Genomic DNA, 20,570 nt, shown 5'->3' with positions numbered 1-20,570 from the left:
TAAGAACTTGAGACAGATTCGATAGAATGATAGCGTTGATTGACCGGTGGATGTCGTGAGATTATTGGCCTAAAATGAAGGTACCTGTTGTCGTCATTGCGCGTGACCTACCGTTTTACCGCCTACCCCGCCTTTAACTCAAATCTTTTCATTGTGTTGAGAATGGCTTGAGCATCTGGACATGAGTATCGGTGTTGCCACCTCCATCTCTGTCCCTCGCCACTCAATGCTGTCTGTAGGCGACCTGCATGTGTGTGTGTGTGTGTGTGTGTGTGTGTGTGTGGGTGCGTGTGTGTGTGTGTGTGTGTGTGTGTGTGTGTGATTGTCAAGAACCAGAGAAGAAAAAGAGAAACACAGATAGTGTTTCTGTGACACTAGGTAGGTGTATGTTGGAAAGCGAGAGAGGGGAGAGAGAGAAAGAAAGAGAGAGAGAAAGAGAGAGTCAAACTCATAGCTGTATGTGGTCTGATGAAGATAGCAGAACTTGATAGAGCTCCAAGTCTATCCACTCATCTCATATCAACTTCCCATATATTAACCTCTCTCTCTCTCTCTCTCTCTCTCTCTCTCTCTCTCATCTCTTTTTTTTCTCTCTCCCCACCTCTTACATCTCTCCCTGTCATACAGCCATATGATGAGGCAACATACATGAGGCAATATGTTTCCATATAAATGCTCAATATGTTTCCATATAAAGGCTCTGATCACATTCTCCTTTTATCATCAGAGCTTCAGCCCCTGCTCACAGTCAGTCCTAACCTGCTCACAGTCAGTCCTAACCTGCTCATAGACAGACCTGCTCACAGACAGACCTGCTCACAGTCAGTCCTAACCTGCTCACAGACAGACCTGCTCATAGACAGGCCTAACCTGCACACATTTCAAGGTGGTGCCTTGAAATGATTGGACGAAAAATCGCCTACCCTGCCTTTAATGCAAAATTATTTCATTGTGATTGTGAATGGCTTCACAGACCTAAGAGTACTAGTCTACTAGGGATTCCATCAACTCTCCCCGCACTCTGCTGCTCTACAATCAGTGTGTCAGAGACGGACGTTGATGGCTTGGCTTTTCTCTCTACCAGGATATCCGTGTCATTTCCATCAGTTTCACATCCTTTTCAATGGCGCTTCTCCACACACGTGCTGGCCTGGATGTGGTTTGACCTTGATCATCACGCCGTGGTTTGACCCAGCGCGGCCAAACGCACCAATGGCAACACGCCACAAGTGTACTAGGGGAGTACCCAGAAGCTCTCTCTACGGCAAAAACCTCTGGGAACAGGCTGTGATATCCGCCGACACCAATGAGAATGCGATCTGATTTTGTATCGGAGGCTGATTGGCCCACGCAGATCGTGGGCTGTGCGGAGAGGCTGGTTTGGCCTCTGATGGGTCACTGACCGCACATTTCCACTTTTCAAGTATCGCTAACGAGTCCTGCACTCTAGCGAGCTGTCGGTAGCATCTGGCACACAGGGTGCGATTTACTTGGACTTACTTCCACGTTAACTCTCACTTCACTGAGGTTTTTAAACGGCAAAGTGTATTAACCCTTTTAACCCTGAAAGTACAGTGACAACATTTTGAATATTAATTGGATTTTCCCTATAATACTAGAAAGCGCAGTTTCTCAGCTTTCAGCAAGTGTTGGAGTGAGGAATTTTTTTGATTTGTTAGATATTTTTAAAAAATATTATTAAATATTTGTTAGATATTTTTAAAATGTTGCCGGTGACGTGGTCGTATCGAAAGGGTTAACTGAATTAGTTTTTCATTTAGTAACAAATATACACTTCCAAAAAGAAATAATGTTCAAATGCAGCTGGATTTGAAAGGTAGGCTAATGCGCTGGCTCCGCCCCTCTGCCCATGGTTTGTGGCGTTTGACTCCAGACTAGGTATCCAGAGGCGGTCTCTGGCCTGCTGACGTTGTCGTGAGGAGAGGGGATTGTGGGAGGTGCGGTCATGAGGGGGACCAGAGGGGTCAGGGAGTCTGCGGTCATCGCTCTGTCTATCACCCCTTTCCCACAGTGGGGAACTACAGCCATCACGCACGCACGCACGCACGCACGCACACACACACACACACACACACACACACACACACACACACACACACACACACACACACACACACACACACACACAATCTTTCTCTCTCCCTCTATCTCTCACACACTCTCTTTCTCTCTCCCTCTCTCTCTCTCTCACACACACACACACACACACACACACACACACACACACACACACACACACACACACACACACACACACACACTGCCCCCTCTGAGTGCAGCCAGTGCTAGTGAATGGATCTGAATGTGCTCCTTCTCTCTCTGGCATGCTCTCCTTTCACAGAAAACGGAAATTTCCACACCCTTGCGTGTATGTGTGTGTGTGTGCCCTCCCTAGTGTGTGTGCCATACGTCATCTCACCGAAAGCGTTCTTTTAATCCCAAACCCAACAGTATGATGGATGATTTGGGAAGTGCTCCGACTGTTGTCTGAGCATGGCGTCTGAAGCGGAGGTCGGCTCCGTGAGCTCGAGCCAAAAACACTTCCATACCGAATCTGTCCATTTGGAGCTGAATGTGTCCATTATGCAAAGTGTCTTTTCCTAACCCTGCCGTTCCGTCCTCACCTTCTTCACAGCAAACACCCACGCTAGAAAGAGCACGTTTGTTGTTCTAACGTTCCTAGCACATCGTCAGTACGTTGTCAGTATGTTCTACTCCCACTAACTGTCATTACCTAGCTAAGTGTTTTATATGAATGCCTTTTAAGGGCAAACCTATGCTTAGTGATGCTAGCTGTGTGACTTACCCCTTGGCTCCACTGCGGCCGTCAGCGTCAACCGTCAGCGTCAACCGTCAAAAATCAAGAAATTAACCTCAACGATTTTCCAACGTCGGACACTGGCGTCGAACGCGACGCAACGGCTGCAGTGAAGCCGATGTCATTAATTGCAATGGATTCATTTCCGTAGCGCCATAACACTTCCAGAGGTACTGTATGTACTGGGCCCAAGGAGGCTACCGCATGCTAGCTAGCCTGGCTGTGCTAGCCACATTGTGGGAATGTAAGGTTGGGGGCTGTGCTAGCTAGCCAGGCTGTGCTAGCCACATTGTGGGAATGTAAGGTTGGGGGCTATGCTAGCTAGCCTAGCTGTGCATCTCTCTTTAGAGACTAGTGTATAGGGTTCTCTGACAACTCAAGACATCACATGACCTAAAAACAAGCCCTGTAGACAGCCCACTGATGCGTTGGGCGTATCAGGCTGCAGGCCCGCCAGAACCAAATACTATTTCAAATCCATTTTAGCATTTGCTTGAGTCTGCCTGGGGTTCGCATGTTTGGTTCCATTGTGCCAGTATCAGAATCAGAATTTGTTTATTTCAATTTGTACTATACATACATAGGAATCAAGCGCAGATGAATTGATACCGTTAGCACACATTAATTTTATATAATAGCATCAACCCAGGTCGTGGGTCATGACATTTCGCACACACAGGTCAGGCACAGCAGGGCCAGTGTAGGGGTCGACTGCCTTGCTCAAGGGCACAACGGAGGCAACGGCAATAGGCGGCCAAACCCGATTGTGTAGCCTACGTAGCCTGATCTCAACCCGCCGTTTTGTCCCTGATGGACCCGGGTTTCAAAAGCTCTGACCTTCCGTTCGCTGGCCCTTTTTCTCTGACAGCTGGGTCGTACTTGTACGAGCTATGGCCGTATTGGCTAACCGCACAAGAGCTATCGCTTGTCTGGTATTTTCCACATTTGTTAACGGTTGAAGCGTACAGTTAGAGCGTCTGTTTCCAGATGCTCCTTTAACGTGGAGGGCGGCGGAGGTTCGGACTCTCTTTCTTATTGCGAGCAGATCTCCGGTGTGGGGTAAAGAAAACACAGGTCTACATGTGTGCAACACATGGTCCCCGCACTTGACCTGGCACCTCATAGAGGGAGGGGAGTGTGTGTGTGTGTGTGTGCGTGTGTGTGTGTGTGTGTGTGTGTGTGCGTTTGTGTGTGTATGTGCGCGTGCAGTCGTCACGTGAGTCCCAGGCTGCTCTCCGATGATGTCATAGGGGTAGTCGGTGGTCCTCTGTAGTGCGCACATCCTGTGGCTTCTGGACTGGGGCACTGTAATACGCACGCACGCACACACACACACACACACACAGACCTGCCCTAAAAAGCGGTGTAGGGAGTGGCTCCTGGTTGTGGTTTAACCTGGCCCTGTCGACCCACGTTAATCCTGACAGTTGCTTCCGTTAGACGAGTATTTATGTAAGAGATGACTCTCCTTAGTTGGGAAAACCATGGCTTCGCCTGGATTCACCATGTCATTATGGAGGAGGTTTGGAGGTTTCCGTGACTCCGAACGCACACACACACACGCGCGCACAGAACATGCTGGCATCATGTCAGCAGGGGTGTGTAAGGATGGCACTGACCCTCCATGGAAACTCTGGAGGACAGAGAGAGACAGAGAGAGAGAGAGAGAGAGAGAGAGAGAGAGAGAGAGAGTCATGGCTTGGAAGAGGACGGTTATTCCATTGTAATTATCATTCACTGGTCAAGGAAAGATTTTGTTAATCATAGGTGATGATGAGGCATGAAAGTGCACACACACACACACACACACACACACACACACACACACACACACACACAGTTTAACTCACCTCTCTCAAGCGATGGCTGACGTTGTGGCAGCATGGATTTATCCCTGCATTGATATCACACCTCGCCATGACCAACAGGGCAGCCAGCTCAATAAAGACCCAGAGGCTCAGCCTGAGGCCTGAGAGAAAGCTACATTAGCACGCTACGCTAGCACGCTACGCTAGCACACTACTCTACAACAGAGGCCCAGTCCTACACGTAGTGCGAATAATAATTCGCTGCTTTTTTTTCCCCCCTTGGAAATATTTTATACGTTCTCCATTTTTAGACAAGGCTACATCCGAAGGCCTATTAAAACTTCCGAACTGTAGGCTACCTCTCTCATTCCTGCGTGTGTGTGAGTGTGTGTGGGGGGGAGTGTGTATTTGTGTCTCTCTCTCTTCCCGCACTCTAGTGTGAGACTCCGCTCCACACAGGCTCTCTTTATGCGTGCGTGTTTGTTCTGAGACGCGAGCTTCGCTCACCCCGCCGTGCTAGCCGGTTGTCTAGCTAGCTGGCTCCAGGGAGTTCACCCTGGTGTGTGTGTGTGTGTGTGTGTGTGTGTGTGTGTGTGTGTGTGTGTGAGCAGTGAGAGTGATAGAGAGAGGAAGAGGTGGAAATCTTATACCCCGTGACTGAATGACCCCTGTTATATGAGCGAGTGTTTTGGGGGGAGTGCTCTACAGTACTCGCTAGGGAACTGAGTGTGTGTGGAACTGAGTGTGTGTGGAACTGAGTGTGTGTGGAACTTAGTGTGTGTGGAACTGTCGGTGCGTCGGAGTCGGGACTCAGGTGTTCCTCTTAGGAGGGGGCTTCCTTTTCCCAGACTCCGAAGGGCCTGAAATGGCCCTATCAGGAGGACACACACACACACACGCGCGTACTTGAACTGAACGCTTTTGTCATCCGGCCCGGATGATCCAGAGACTTTTCATCCAGTGGTTCTGTCTGTCAGGAGTCATGTGCCATTACACCTGGCAGCACGGTTTAACGGCGTGGCTCGGCGCTGTTCTGTTCCCTGACGTCGAGCGCGCTTCGGTGCGCTGCGGGGTGAATGGAGGTGGAGACCTGTAGTCCTAGAAACGCTACAAATTACTACAAATCCCCTGAGATCAATAGTTTGATCTCAGGGGACGTGGAGGTGTGAGAAGTGGAACATTCATCCCCCTATCTCTTTTGTGTGTGCTCTCTCTTTCCCTCGTTCTCTCTTCTCTCTCTCTCTCTCACACACACACACACACACACACACACACACACACATCCCCCCTCTTCGCTCGCTCTCCTCTCTTCCTCCCTCACCCCTCCATCCAGACGAGGGTGTCCCCTGGGGTGAGGGGTAGGGGTGGACATGAGAAGGAGGCAGGAGACGCACATAACACAACCACAGAAATGTTGTGAGTGTGTGCATGTGTGTGTGTGTGTGCATGTGTGTGTGTGTGCGGATAGACAAACAGACATTACACCTGTAGATCCATCCATCCATCTCTCTCGCTGTAGCCACTAACACACAATCTATCTTAAGGATTCAAGTGGTTCGCCAGATGCTAGGGAGAGGTTTTTGTACTGTGTGTGCGTTCGTGTGCGCGTGCATGTGCGTGTGTGCGTCATCCAAACACGCGTCGCGAACGCCTCGCATCCCCCTCCGTCATATTTCTGCGGAGTGCGTGTGTGTCGTCGCCTGTAACCGCGAGCGCTCGGGTCAAGGCCTGCTCTGCTGCGAGCGCCAGCTGTGCGGATTCGGGGGGTGGGGGGCGTGGGGGGGATCCCTCGCGGCTGCACACTCCATCTACCGTGAAACCCAAAGCAAACGGGCCGCTCGGCGGGAAATCGCACACAGTAGGGGAACCCCTGCAGCTTCTGGACTTCAATTCCCATTGTATGTCAAATAGGACTACAAATTCCCCGCAACAGGACAACAGGGACTTTACCGCTGGAGCACAGGATGTAGAGAGAGAGAGAGGGAGAGAGAGAGGGAGAGGGGAAGAGAGAGGGAGGGAGAGAGAGAGAGGGAGAAAGAGAGAGAGAGAGAAGGAGAGAGAGGGGGAGAGAGAGAGGCAGAGAGGGAGAGAGAGAGAGGGAGAAAGAGAGGGAGAGAGAGAGAGGGAGAGAGAGAGAGAGAGGGAGAGAGAGAGAGAGAAGGAGAGAGAGACGGAGAGAGAAGGAGAGAGACAAAAAGAGTAAGAGAGATGCTTCTCACAGCTGGCATCTCTTTTCATTCGAGTCTTTATGATGAAAGAGATCTCTAATAACAGGTCGACGGTACTTTTTTATTCAGTGTTGAGCTAAACGCTTCCAGAGGGGAAAACACAGCCACCCGCTGATATGGAAAACCCTCATCCAGTGTGGGTTTGGGAGACCTGCCATCGGAACGGCATGTTGCAAAGGTCAAAGTTCATCACAGGCAGGTGTGGCATTTCACAAGAGGCACACTACTTCCTGGTTTGTCCCGGCTGCCGTGGCAGCGACGAGCTGAGATCACAAACATGGGGGGGGGGATGAGGGGTTGGTTGGGTGGAGGGATGATGGGAATACCATGCGGTTGTTGGCCTCCTACTGTAGATGAAAAACTACCTCAGACTTTACTTCTGCGGAGCGGAGAAATGGACGCGTTCAAAGCGATCTAGCAGGCATAAGGTGCACAGCACAGCACGGCGGTCTAGTACTGTACATAAACATGAAGGGTAACGCGTTTATTTAGATGATAAAGGGTTTATTTAGATGATTAAGGGTTTATTTAGATGATTCAGGGTATATTTAGATGTCCTGGTTTTTCAGCCTGTGCTCAGTGAAAGGTACATCTCTTATCCTGGTCTGGCTTCCTGAGAGATTCCTCTGAATGGAAGGGAACGGTTGGTGGGACTGGGTCTGTTTTGGGAGGAAAGTGAGAGAGGGACTTGAACAGTGGGGGATAGAGATATTTTTTTGTGCTGTGTCTTGCAAGAAGAGGCACACTCGTTTTCCCTCCAAAACTGGGACAGAGATCTATGACGCCCCCCCCCCCCCCCACCCCCCCACCGTCTCTCACTGCTGGGAACGTCATCAGGGCTGTGTGTGTGTGCGTGTGTGTGTGTGTGTGTGTGTGTGTGTGTGTGTGTGTGTGTGTGTGCGAGCGCCTGGTTTAGGGGGCCGTGATGCCCCGTGTTTACCGAGTGTAGCCGTGAGTGGGAGCCGTGGATAAATATTGCATTCAGTGAGGCACCAGCACAGAACATTCAAACTGCACACAAGATGGCCGCCCGCTGCATCGCTCCAACGCTTATGAGACGGCCATCTTCGCGCTCGCCGCTCCTCCCTCCCCGTCGTTACTGGATTTAGTTTGTTGCGTTTCAGCATCTGGCCTGTGTGCTCAGTATTTTATATGGCTCGGTGTGTGTTTAGAGGCTGTGTTAAGTAACTGAGGCCTAGTTGTTACGAGTGAGGCCCCGGTTGTGGTTGCCGTTTAATGGGCTGGCTTTTAGTGTACTGAGGCTTTAGCTGTTGTTGTTGTTGTTGTTGTTGTTGTTGTTGCTGTTGTTGTTGCACTAAGGCCTGCAGTTTTTATGTCATCATGAAGGGCTATTCTGACTTTCATATCTAGGCCTCAACGTACTAAAAGATAACAATACAACTTTATTGCACCACATGGGCAATTACATGGTTATCATTGATGATATACCCTAGCACTGAACACAAATGTTTGATTTGATTTGAAGAATATCTTGGGCTTTTTATTTTATCAGTAGGGATGTTCCATTCGGCTCCTTTTCTTAGGGGTGTATGAGAGAAATCACTGGTATCTCAGACTGGCAGTGGTCCAGCTCTCGTGTCCAGAAGGACAGCCCGTAGTGTGAGAGCGTCTGCTCGTCCTCCAGGTCGCGTGAGGTTCGTATAGCACACAGCAGCCCTGGCGCTCTCAAACAGGAAATGACACAAATACGATTAGCTGGCCAGGCTTGAGTTTTATCAGAGCTCTCTGACATGACTTTCTATCTTTTTGACACTGACCATGCTTCCTGACTCGAGTGTGACACCGACTTCAGAGTCGTCCGGGGCGTCGAACGCAGCGTTTCACGGACTGGCCGTGCGAGGATAATGCTATTAGTCTGCGTCGCGTTGGCGACCATTAGTATCAGAACGGCCTGTTCAGTTCGTCTGCTTCACGGCTCCGTTCTCCCTTCCAAATATGAATTTGAGTTCAAATAAGCAATCAGTGGTTAAAGAAAGCCAGACAGCTGGCTGGATGGAGCCGGTCCCGCGGGGGCGCGGCCGTACCTGATCCTGTGGAAAAGTCCTAGCGAAAAATAAAGTCGGAAAAGAGGCCCCCAGAAGCAGCGCACTGTGTACTTCCCATAAATGGATTACACAAGTAAAAACAGACCATAATATAAGCCTTCTCCAGGCGCCTGGCAACAGCTGTGGGCCCGCGGAACGTGGGACGGAACAGACCAGCGCTCTGTATCCCCGTGTCCAGGAGTCACTTTGCAGGACGACAGAAATCCCCCGGGGGGCTTTTTTTTATTCGGCTTTTCACTTCAGGAGTCTAGGCATCGACTCGCGGTCGGAGCCCAGGGTGACGGGGTTCGCTGAACCTCAGGTGGTCGGTCGGTCGGGTCACAGGATTTGATTCACTTGACTTGATTCAATTGACTTGATTCAATCCACTTGACTCTACCTGATTCGATTGTTCCATCTGACGTAACTCGATTCAGTTTGCTCAATTCGATTCACTTGATTTATCTTGTTGACCTGACTCGACCCTGCGGATGTCTCCGTCGGGGCTCAGTCTACTAGTTCGGAGCGGCGTTTCTTCCTCGTTAATCTGATTTGATTGGTTAGTAAGACCCCGACCACAACTCCATTGTTTTTTTGTCTGTATCCGTCATTTCCAATGGATCCTCTTCGGGAGCCGTCCGTTGACGGGCAGCATGGATGATTATGTCTGCGGATGAGATCTCCATCCGTGGGCCGGATAAACAGTTCAGAAGAGTTGACCTTTGACCGGCTGGACGGAGGTTTAATCATCCGTTTAGCCAATGAGAGCAAAAGAAAAAAAGTCTGTCCGCTCAGTCTGACGCTGTGGGGATCACGTTGTTTGAGTTCTCAAGCGCCTTCAACACCACACTAGCCCATTAAAGCTGCCATGTCCTCTGATCCCAAACAAAGGGAGAGTATTTAAGTGGTTTGGGTCTGCTAATCCTTGATATGGACTTTGATATGGACCTCAACATGTGTTGGACCGGATAGGACTCAAATGGAATTCATGCTGTTTTATCGGGCAGCAGATCAGAAAAAGTTAGAGTGCCCTAAATGGACAGAGCTTGGGGACTCTGTTGAGAGAACGCCGTCCATGCCAATAACTAAGGACAGAATTCGACAGCATTCCGGAGTTCCGTGCAGAGTTCTGGGCACAGGGCACTGAGCACCTGTAACAACAGAGTAATTACAAAGCAAACCTGGCAACCCAGATCACGCACCACTAGGCCTGGCCGGGGGGCAGGGAGAATCCTAGGGTGGAGATCCTAACCCCCCCCCCATTAATTACAGAGATGGTTCGAGCCACAGATCTTAATGGAGGGCCACACCCACTGTCCAAATCAAAGGCTTGGGTGACCGCATCCACGCACACAGAGAGACTTACACACACACACACTCACGAATGTGCACACACACATGCATATACGTACACATACAGTATACACACCCAAGCGGGTGTGCACATACAATGTACACACAAATTGCACACATGAATTGAAACAGATACACACACACACACACACTTACAGAACACACACCCACTCAAACACACACCACACCACATCCAAAAACCAGAGCTCGTCAACGTTTTCTTATTTTATCTTTTTGGACAGAGATGTTCAGCCAACCTTGTAATATTGGACACATGTTATTAAAGCGTTATTAAGTGCCCGCAGGCCCTGGGTGTTTTATTTAGGGCGAGGGTGATGTGCGTGCTCTAGCTGAATAAAACATGCACACTCAGCACCTGATAAAATAGCTTTCCGAATCAAATACTACATGTTTATTTTATAGCCTGTTTTAACATGCAGCATCACCAAGGCCGATTCAAGGGAACACATAGAAATATGTGATGGATCCCCCCGTCAAAGATGGCAAATCCTCACTGCTGGTTTTCATGCGTGTGCGTGTGTGTGTGGTGTGTGTGTTGTGCGCGCGTGTGCGTGCGGGAGATGTAGAGAAAAGCTGATAACTACAACTTCTTGATATAGTTGAGCTATAAAAACTTTAAAAAAAAAAGCATCTGCAGTACAGTAGCCTACTTCCAGCATCTTCAGATAATCCTCCTGAGGAGATGTGGAAGCTCGTAATCTCGTGTGAGTGTGATTCGGCACCGCGCGCTGAGTAGGCCTACTTTCTGTGGCCGCGCGCCCCTGGAATGTCCGCTCGGCGTTCCCAGACGGAGCGGCCCTTAGGGACCGATGCGAGGTAAAGCGAAGGTTGCAGACCGCGACGTCGTGTCTTCCCCTGCGTCCCGTTCCGTGTCGCTGCAGCCGTCCCCCCTGTGCGGTTTCCCCCTCCCACCGTTCTGCTAACCTATTCTGGGGTATGTTTCTTTCCTAAGCCCGTACTTAACTCGAGCTAAGTCACCAATTTCATAAAGCAAATGAAACTGTTTTTTTTTTCCGCACTTAAGTACATGTTTATGAAATTCCCAAAGTTACTGTAGCATTCCTGACTGGGGCCAAGGACGGAGGGAAAATTCCAGCGCCCGGAGGGAGTGATGGTTCAGGACGGAGCGTCTCAGGGAACGACGTTGTTTCACTTGTAAAAATGTTATGAAAGCTCAAAGACTCAAAAGGGCCGCCCCATCATCTTTAACGTCGTTTGTCACGCGTATAGGTGGAGCACTGTCATTTTGTGGCAACGTGTTGTTTTTCGAATTTAGAACTCGTGTTGTTTTCGAATTTAGAACTCTTTCCACCTCTCTCTCTCTCCCATCGCTCTATCAGTGCTCGTCTCTTGACATACACACACACACACACACACAAACAAACACAGGCACGCACACACACTCCCATAACCATCTTAAGGGACTGGAACACATAACCCCTCCACAATCTCCACAAACACACAGCACTCCGACGTGGGTTTCGACCCCCCCTGTGTGGTCTTCCCTGGTTCCAATTATCCGCGCGGCCACATTTTCGGCGTGAGCGCGGCTCAGCCCGGAGTCTGGGAATCTGACCTTCGACCCGCATCACAGCCCAGCTAGCATCGGGGGCTAATTGGCGGAGGTGTTAATTTGGCCGAAAGAGGCATTAAGATCCAGAACCCAAGGGGGCAGCTGAACCCAGGCCAGGTTCGCTCTGCTCCTGGCTGGGTAAGGAACAGCTGGGCTCTGGGGTCTGTGTGGGATGCCTGCTGGAACTCTCTGAAAGATTAAGATGAACATTAACTTTATTGTCCCCAAAGGGACAATTGTCATGAGCAATTGTTGACTGCTGTACATCCAGTAACACCACAATTAAAATTCCTACACAATTGGCCCTAACACTTACAGAAATAGGCCCGATGTACTTCACACATCATATTGATCGCAATGGATATACAGTATGGGGCGTGCTGGGCAGTGATTGAGTCTGATGATTGGGATTGTTCTAAGTCACATTATTTATTTGAGTCACATGAATTAATTTATTTATTCTCCTGGCATTCACAGTTCTACCGTGTTCTTGTGTGATTCATATGATGTGACGTCGGCTTGATGGAGCCTCACTTTGTGAACAGATATACCTCCCAGCAGATCCGTGTATCCCGTGACACAGTAATCCTATTATCCATTTACCTGCTTCCCTACACATGCTCTCTCTCTCTCTCTCTCTCTCTCTCTCTCTCTCCCTCTCTCTCTCTCTCTCTCCCTCTCTCTCTCTCTCTCTCTCTCTCTCTCCCCCTCTCTCTCTCTCTCTCTCTCTCTCTCACACACACACACATACACCCCGACCCCTCTGTGACCCCGGTCCTGGGGTCAGAGTTGAAGCCGTTTCCTGGGGTAACTTTGACCCTCAGATATTCAAGCAGTGTGATCTCAGCCCCCCAGCTCCCCCCTCCTCCGTTCCTTCTCTCCTCCCTCCCCTCTTTCCCTCGCTCCTGTCCACATGACCCCCGTGAGAGGGGACCGCGCCCGCGGAGGGTCATGTGATGGGGGTTCCAGGACAGTGGTGTAGTGGAAGGAGTACGGAGGTGTGCTGAGTAGACCCACTTCTTTATCCATGGACCCACAGTAGACCCACTTCTTTATCCATGGACCCACAGTAGACCCACTTCTTTATCCATGGACCCACAGCAGACCCACTTCTTTATCCATGGACTCACAGTAGACCCACTTCTTTATCCATGGACCCACAGTAGACCCACTTCTTTAAACACCACTAATGTAAAAACTGTGACATTTCTGCTACAGTATACCCACTTCTTTAGTCAGAGTATACCCACTTCTTTAGTCAGAGTATATCCACTTCTTTAGTCAGAGTATACACACTTCTTTAGCCAGAGTACACCCACTTCTTTAGTCAGAGTATGCCCACTTCTTTAGTCAGAGTATACCCACTTCTTTAGTCAGAGTATACCCACTTCTTTAGTCATAGTATACCCACTTCTTTAGTCAGAGTATACCCACTTCTTTAGTCAGAGTATATCCACTTCTTTAGTCAGAGTATACACACTTGTTTAGTCAGAGTATACCCACTTCTTTAGTCAGAGTATACCCACTTCTTTAGTCAGAGTATACCCACTTCTTTAGTCAGAGTATACACACTTGTTTAGTCAGAGTATACCCACTTCTTTAGTCAGAGTATACACACTTCTTTAGTCAGAGTATACCCACTTCTTTAGTCAGAGTATACCCACTTCTTTAGTCAGAGTATAACCACTTCTTTAGTCAGAGTATACCCACTTCTTTAGTCAGAGTACACCCACTTCTTTAGTCAGAGTATACCCACTTCTTTAGTCAGAGTATACCCACTTCTTTAGTCAGAGTATACCCACTTCTTTAGTCAGAGTATACACACTTGTTTAGTCAGAGTATACCCACTTCTTTAGTCAGAGTATACACACTTGTTTAGTCAGAGTATACCCACTTCTTTAGTCAGAGTATACCCACTTCTTTAGTCAGAGTATACACACTTGTTTAGTCAGAGTATACCCACTTCTTTAGTCAGAGTATACACACTTCTTTAGTCAGAGTATACCCACTTCTTTAGTCAGAGTATACCCACTTCTTTAGTCAGAGTATAACCACTTCTTTAGTCGGAGTATACCCACTTCTTTAGTCAGAGTACACCCACTTCTTTAGTCAGAGTATACCCACTTCTTTAGTCAGAGTATACCCACTTCTTTAGTCAGAGTATACCCACTTCTTTAGTCAGAGTATACCCACTTCTTTAGTCAGAGTATACACACTTGTTTAGTCAGAGTATACCCACTTCTTTAGTCAGAGTATACCCACTTCTTTAGTCAGAGTATACACACTTGTTTAGTCAGAGTATACCCACTTCTTTAGTCAGAGTATACACACTTCTTTAGTCAGAGTATACCCACTTCTTTAGTCAGAGTATACCCACTTCTTTAGTCAGAGTATAACCACTTCTTTAGTCGGAGTATACCCACTTCTTTAGTCAGAGTACACCCACTTCTTTAGTCAGAGTATACCCACTTCTTTAGTCAGAGTATACCCACTTCTTTAGTCAGAGTATACCCACTTCTTTAGTCAGAGTATACCCACTTCTTTAGTCAGAGTGTACCCACTTCTTTAGTCAGAGTATACTCACTTCTTTAGTCAGAGTATACTCACTTCTTTAGTCAGAGTATACTCACTTCTTTAGTCAGAGTATACCCACTTCTTTAGCCAGAGTATACCCACTTATTTAGTCAGAGTATACCCACTTCTTTAGCCAGAGTATGCCCACTTCTTTAGTCAGAGTATACCCACTTCTTTAGCCAGAGTATACCCACTTCTTTAGTCAGAGTATACCCACTTCTTTAGTCAGAGTATACCCACTTCTTTAGTCAGAGTATACCCACTTCTTTAGCCAGAGTATGCCCACTTCTTTAGCCAGAGTATACCCACTTCTTTAGTCAGAGTATACCCACTTCTTTAGTCAGAGTATACCCACTTCTTTAGTCAGAGTATACCCACTTCTTTAGTCAGAGTATACACACTTCTTTAGTCATAGTATACACACTTCTTTAGTCATAGTATACCCACTTCTTTAGTCATAGTATACCCACTTCTTTAGTCATAGTATACCCACTTCTTTAGTCAGAGTATACACACTTCTTTAGTCATAGTATACCCACTTCTTTAGTCATAGTATACCCACTTCTTTAGTCATAGTATACCCACTTCTTTAGTCAGAGTATACCCACTTCTTTAGTCAGAGTATACCCACAGCCCCGTCTCCCTCAGAGAACAGCTCGGACTGCAAACTGCGCGGGGGGGGGTTGGCGGGGGGTGGACTCGACCGTTCTCACCAAACCCACGGGACGCGTGTGGAGAAGCATATATTATCCAAAGCGACCAACATATATTCCCTCAGAACTGATACAGAGGAGGCCGTGGGACGTCTTTCAGCTGTGATTCCCGAAACCCGGAGCTTCGATCGCACCTGGTTCCCCTCCGCCGATCAAGGGAAGTGAGGGGAGTCGCGCGGGGGGACTAGAACAGAGAAGAATAGAGAAACTCTCCAGGAACGCTGTTGAGTTCCTGCAATTCTCTCCGGGTGGCGTTGAGGGTGGGTGGGGCTGGGGGGGGGCCAGATGACTCTTTATGAGTCTATTGATGTACTCTGGAAAAAAAAAAGAGTTCCAAATCCCCCCGTTCCAGCAGACTAACCAGAACCACGGCCGCGCTGGATGACGGAGAGGAGCCCTCGTCTCTCGTCTCCTCGACCTCAGATGCCTCCACGCCGTCCGCCATCCCTTTCTCGGCGCTCCTCGCACGAACACCGGCGGGAATCAGCTGTGTTGAAGGGGGGTGTTTGTGTGTGTGTGGGTGTGTGTGTGTGGTAGAGAGAGAGAGACAGCGGGCAAGAGTGTAAGTGTGTGTCTATGCAAGTGATTGAGTGTGTTGTGTGTGTGTGTGTGTGTGTGTGTGTGTGTGTGTGTGTGTGTGTGTGTGTGCGGTAGAGAGAGCGGACGAGAGTGCAAGTGTTTACTGTATGTACTGTATGCGTGTGTCTATGCGAGTGAGTGTGTGTGTGTGTGTGTGTGTGGGGGGGGGGGGGTAGAGAGAGAGAGAGAGTGGGAGAGAGTGTGTACTGTATGCTTGTGTCTATGCGAGTGAGTGTGTGTGTGTCTGTGTGGGGGGGGGTAGAGAGAGAGAGAGAGAGAGAGTGGGAGAGAGTGTGTACTGTATGCTTGTGTCTGTAGGCGAGTGATTGGAGTGTGTGATGTGTGTGTGTGTGTGTGTGTGTGATTCATCAAGTTGTGCTGTATTGAGCAGACTCATGGTCCATTAGGAAACATACAAATACACATACAAACAACAACATTTTAAAAAGGCAATAATACCGATTTCCACATACTGTACGGGACTGGTATCACACAGTACTGCGCCTGGGATTGGACAAACTGCCATAATGATGGAATTATGGGAAACATTCAGTCGGCAGATGAATCTGTACTTGGGATTTCTCAACAGAGCACGGGCAACATGTCAACTCCTGCGTTGCAAAACAATTCACTGCGCATTAGTGCGGTGCAGTGGATGATGACTGAATCAACCGCTGGAGTGGAACAGGAAGTCATGTGGGCGCCAGTAACACTGAATCACAAGCCCTCGAGCCTGAGAGAGTGTGTGTGTGTGTGTATTAATCCTGAGACCAAACCGAACCACGCCAGATTAGATCAATGTACTTGTAAGCAAGGCTAATTTCCCAAGGCCGTAAGCCTCTCTATCAGAGAAGGTAAACAGCACTTGAACTAAGTCCTCCTGTACGTTACAGTTTCCCCACAAGCCTGTAATGAAGGCGCGCCGTCGCCAAGCACCAACATCTGTTGCTCGGCCAGCCAGTGTGCTGGTCGTCCTCATCCAGCACGCCTCGTCCCTTCGTGGGACTTCCTTGTTATTTTTAATCGCCGACGATCAAACGGGGCCCCTCTTTTCTCAACAAAGCGATCGTGAAACTCCCATAAAGCTGTCTGCCTCTCCACTTTTTTCTCTCAAACTTTTTCTCTCCCTCCCTCCTCTCTCTCTCTCTCTCTCTCTCTCTCTCTCACGTGTCTAAGTGCTCCCTGCTATTTCCTTTTCTCTCCCCTCATCTTCTCTCTCTCTCTCCCTCCCCCTCACGCTCTCAGAATGTTCTAGAGGTGATGGGAAGTATAGCGCCTCAGTGTCTCTGGACGGCCCCGGCGTGCGGGAGAAGAAAAAGGGCCGCTGTCTGGAGCCTGGGCCTGGAGTTGGGAGCGCCCGGCTGAAAGAGGGGGGGGGGGGGGGCACAGATCCCCAGTGTGAGCCCCGGGCCCTGAAAGGGCCCCTTTGTCCCCCGAGATGAAACGGCCCCCACAGTGGCAGATACTGTATAAACGGGGCTCAGACGATGACATTCGCCGCTCTTTATGGGGGACGTGGGACGTGAAGCCCGGGCCTGTTTTTCTTAGTGCCGATCGTGACCCAGAAAGCTCGGGGGCGGGGTGGCGGGTTCCTAGACAACTGTCGGCGGTTGTTGCGGCTTGATTTGGTTTGGGTTTGGACTGGAGGAGTGACACCTGCTGTTATTGTTTGTCGGCGTTGTGTTCATAAGTAATTAGCCTTGAGAACCAATGGTTCTGGAGCCTGGGGGCCAATAGGTCAGGAGTCCATCTCCTGGTTCCTTAGCGTGAGGCAGCTTGATTGATTGAATACCCCCCCTGGACATGACGCTAGTAGCAGGGACTTAACCCCAGTCCTACCCTTGATGCTGAGTGCCAAGTAGGGAGGCATTGGGTAACTCTTTTTTTTAATAGACCCATATTGGTATAACTCGGCCAGGGATCGAACCCCCAACCCCCCGATCTCGGGGCGGACACTCTAACCACTAGGCCACTGAGGCTTTTGTCTCGGCAGTCGTCTGTGAATAAAAGTGCCTCCTCGCCAAAGAATTAGCCAATCTCAGCCGGGCTATTCCGAGTGTGTTGTGGTTAATGATCCCCCCAGGGGGGAAATTGTAATCAGTCCCGAATCCCGATCCTAACCTCCTCTTTCTTCTCCTCCTCCTCACAGGAGAATCCACTTACCTGGATGATCACGGACCTGCAGCTCCAAGGGTGAGAACAGTCTACAGTACCTCCCCTCCTTCTCTCTCTCTCTCTCTCTCTCTCTCTCTCTGTCCCTCTCCCCCCCTCACACTTTCCATCTCTCTCCCTCTCTTCATCCCTCCCCTGAACTAAATGCTGACTTTCTCTCATCGTCCGTTTATCATGTTCTTTCTTCCCTTTCTCTTCTCTTCTCTTCTCTTCTCTCTCTCTCTCTCTCTCTCTCTCTCTCTCTCTCTCTCTCTCTCTGATGTTCTGCCCTCCTGTGTGAGTGTGCCAGGCAGGATGAGGGTGAGGTCTGTCTGCCTGTAGGAGCTGTGTCTGACTGTGAACTCATTTGAAATACCAAATAGACACACTCACACACACACACACACACACACACACACACACACACTCACTCACTCTCTCTCACACACACACACACACACACACACACACACACACACACACACACACACACAGGGGCCTTGTATCCATCCAGCTGCGTCTGTCTGCCCCCTAATCTCTCTCTCCTCTATGTCCCTCCCCCCTCCTCCCTAACTCTCTCTCCGTTTTGACAGATTTATTCAATCCAGCATGCAAAATGATACAGATAGTTACAGCGGGGCGCCGCTTCCAAGGCCACTCGTACAGATGGCGTCCGCGGCGGTGTTTAAACGTCGCTCGGGCTAGCTGTTAGCCTTTTTGTCTCCGCGCGCGCGTTGAGACCAGAGCGTCCCGGGGTTCATCTGGCCCGCGCTATCTTCAGTCTGGAACGGACCTGAACGCGTTATTCTCGTCTTCCATCTGGGTCGTGTTTGTGTGCGCGGTGTTTACTTGGAAATGTCTGGTGCTTGCTTTGGCGGACCCCCCCCCCCCCCCCCCACCGTCTGGTGCTCCAGGATAACAAGACCATCATCTGTTAATACTGTCACTAATGGGAACTTTGTGGAAACGTGGGGAAAGAGACTTTTGCATGTCTCTTTTAAGCAAAGGGTTGATCAATGTTATGCTATTGAGATGCTGATGGTTCCAAGTACGCAATTGCACACTTTTGTGCCTCCCAATAGGCTAGGCCTGTCCAGTCCACGATGATTCATTCGCGAGACCGTTGAAGAGCTCTCCTAAAAGCTCCGAATGGTCTCTGTGATATGGTCCAGCTAAAACTATGCAGCTTGGATAGGTCCGGGGGTCACAATGGAGAGTGAATCATGAACGTTTACGACCCAGTTCAAGCACAGTCAGACATGGGAGTATTTTAGTAATTACAGTGAGTTTTAGTAGGCTAAAACAGATTGTGCTTTTCTCACTCACGCCAGTTGTTTATGGCTGAAAATAGTGTCTCATATCCCAACTTCCTGTTCAGTTTTTTGGGGGGGTCTTGTTTCTGTGGCTTGGCAATGTTTTGTATATGATATATATAGCATATTCCCAAATTATTATTAAAGTTTGTCTATCTATCTATCTATCTATCTATCTATCCATCCATCCATCCATCCATCCATCTACAGTACACTGTATAGCTGCTACAATGGTTTATCCCATTGTTTTTCGTACGTTCTGCTTCTCAGATCAAAGTTCCAGGCGAGCTGAGCCCCTCATGGTCCCGACCTACCAGATACATACTGAGCAAACATAACATCAGTCGCTAACCTTAGCGCTAGATCATTATTCGTCTGTCATTAGTCATCCCCAGGGGTCTAGACAGACTGCTAACGCTACGCTAACACTACATCTATCATGTCTTTCATTACGACGTCTTGTGTGTCCCTCAAACCCGAGCTTGCTATTTTAGAAAGAGCATCTGCTAATTACAGCCTATTACCGGCTACAGTACAGCAAAGCTCATGGTTAATACAAGAGAATGCTACTTTGAAGAGATCAGAAAAGCGTTAGAAGGATTCGGCTAAAACGTAGCGTGTAAGATGTCCTCAAAGAGAGAATGCTGTTTAGAAGAGGCACGACTAAAACTGTGTTCTTTGTCGCACATTTTTACTGAGATCGGATTGGCTATCAATCACATAAACTCCGCTTGCAGTCGAAGCTGTACAGTACAAGCTACAGTATCCCAAGCATCTTCTCTGTGTTCCCAGTGCTTAGCCTGTACCAGAAGACAATGGACTCACACATCAGCCTTCTGTCCCAGTGAGGCCTCCCTCTCTCCCTCTCTCCCTCTCTCCCTCTCTCCCTCTCTCGTTTTGTCTATCTGGGTGGGAGACAAGATGGATGAAGGGATGATCAAAACAGGAAGTGTCAAGCACATCCTGCCTGTCCTGACAGAGACCTCGGCATGTTGTCTGCCAGGGAGGGGGGGAGGCGGGGAGGGGGGCACAACGCCAGCAGATATCCTCAATGCAGCGTTAATTCAAACCACAACGTAATTTTCAAGGAAAGCTGAGTTACGGCCGAGTCAAAGCTGTGTGTGTGTGCGTGTGTGTGTGTGTGTGTGTGCGTGCGTGTGTGTGTGCCAGCGTGTTTAACCTCCAGAGAAAGCGAGAGTCCACACGCAATAATATTGACTAGAGCTCTATCTGAATTTCTAAACAACTCTCGCTGAGCGCGATACAAAAATTACAGTTCAGAGTCCCCTGGAGGGCAGACTGCAGCTGAAGTGTCTTAGACTCGCTTCCAGCTGCGAGTTACAAAACAGGTCTGCACTCTGCACGTTAATATA

The 20,570-nt window shown here is 49.1% G+C and overlaps 1 protein-coding gene across 1 annotated transcript in view; it reads left to right on the top strand.

Annotated features, from left to right (window-relative positions):
* The window catches only part of usta (uronyl 2-sulfotransferase a), a gene marked incomplete at both ends in the record, with an annotated part of 57,187 nt that overhangs the window by 18,212 nt on the left and 18,405 nt on the right, over positions 1 to 20,570 (top strand). The window contains 1 exon segment of the mRNA XM_084453637.1: positions 17,883 to 17,926. Coding sequence (XP_084309763.1) covers positions 17,883 to 17,926 — 44 coding nt within the window.

This window comes from Borostomias antarcticus (genome assembly GCF_949987555.1).
Source record: "Borostomias antarcticus genome assembly, chromosome: 19".
In the NCBI taxonomy this organism is placed as follows: domain Eukaryota; kingdom Metazoa; phylum Chordata; class Actinopteri; order Stomiiformes; family Stomiidae; genus Borostomias; species Borostomias antarcticus.
This window is presented reverse-complemented; position numbering and strand designations above follow the sequence as displayed.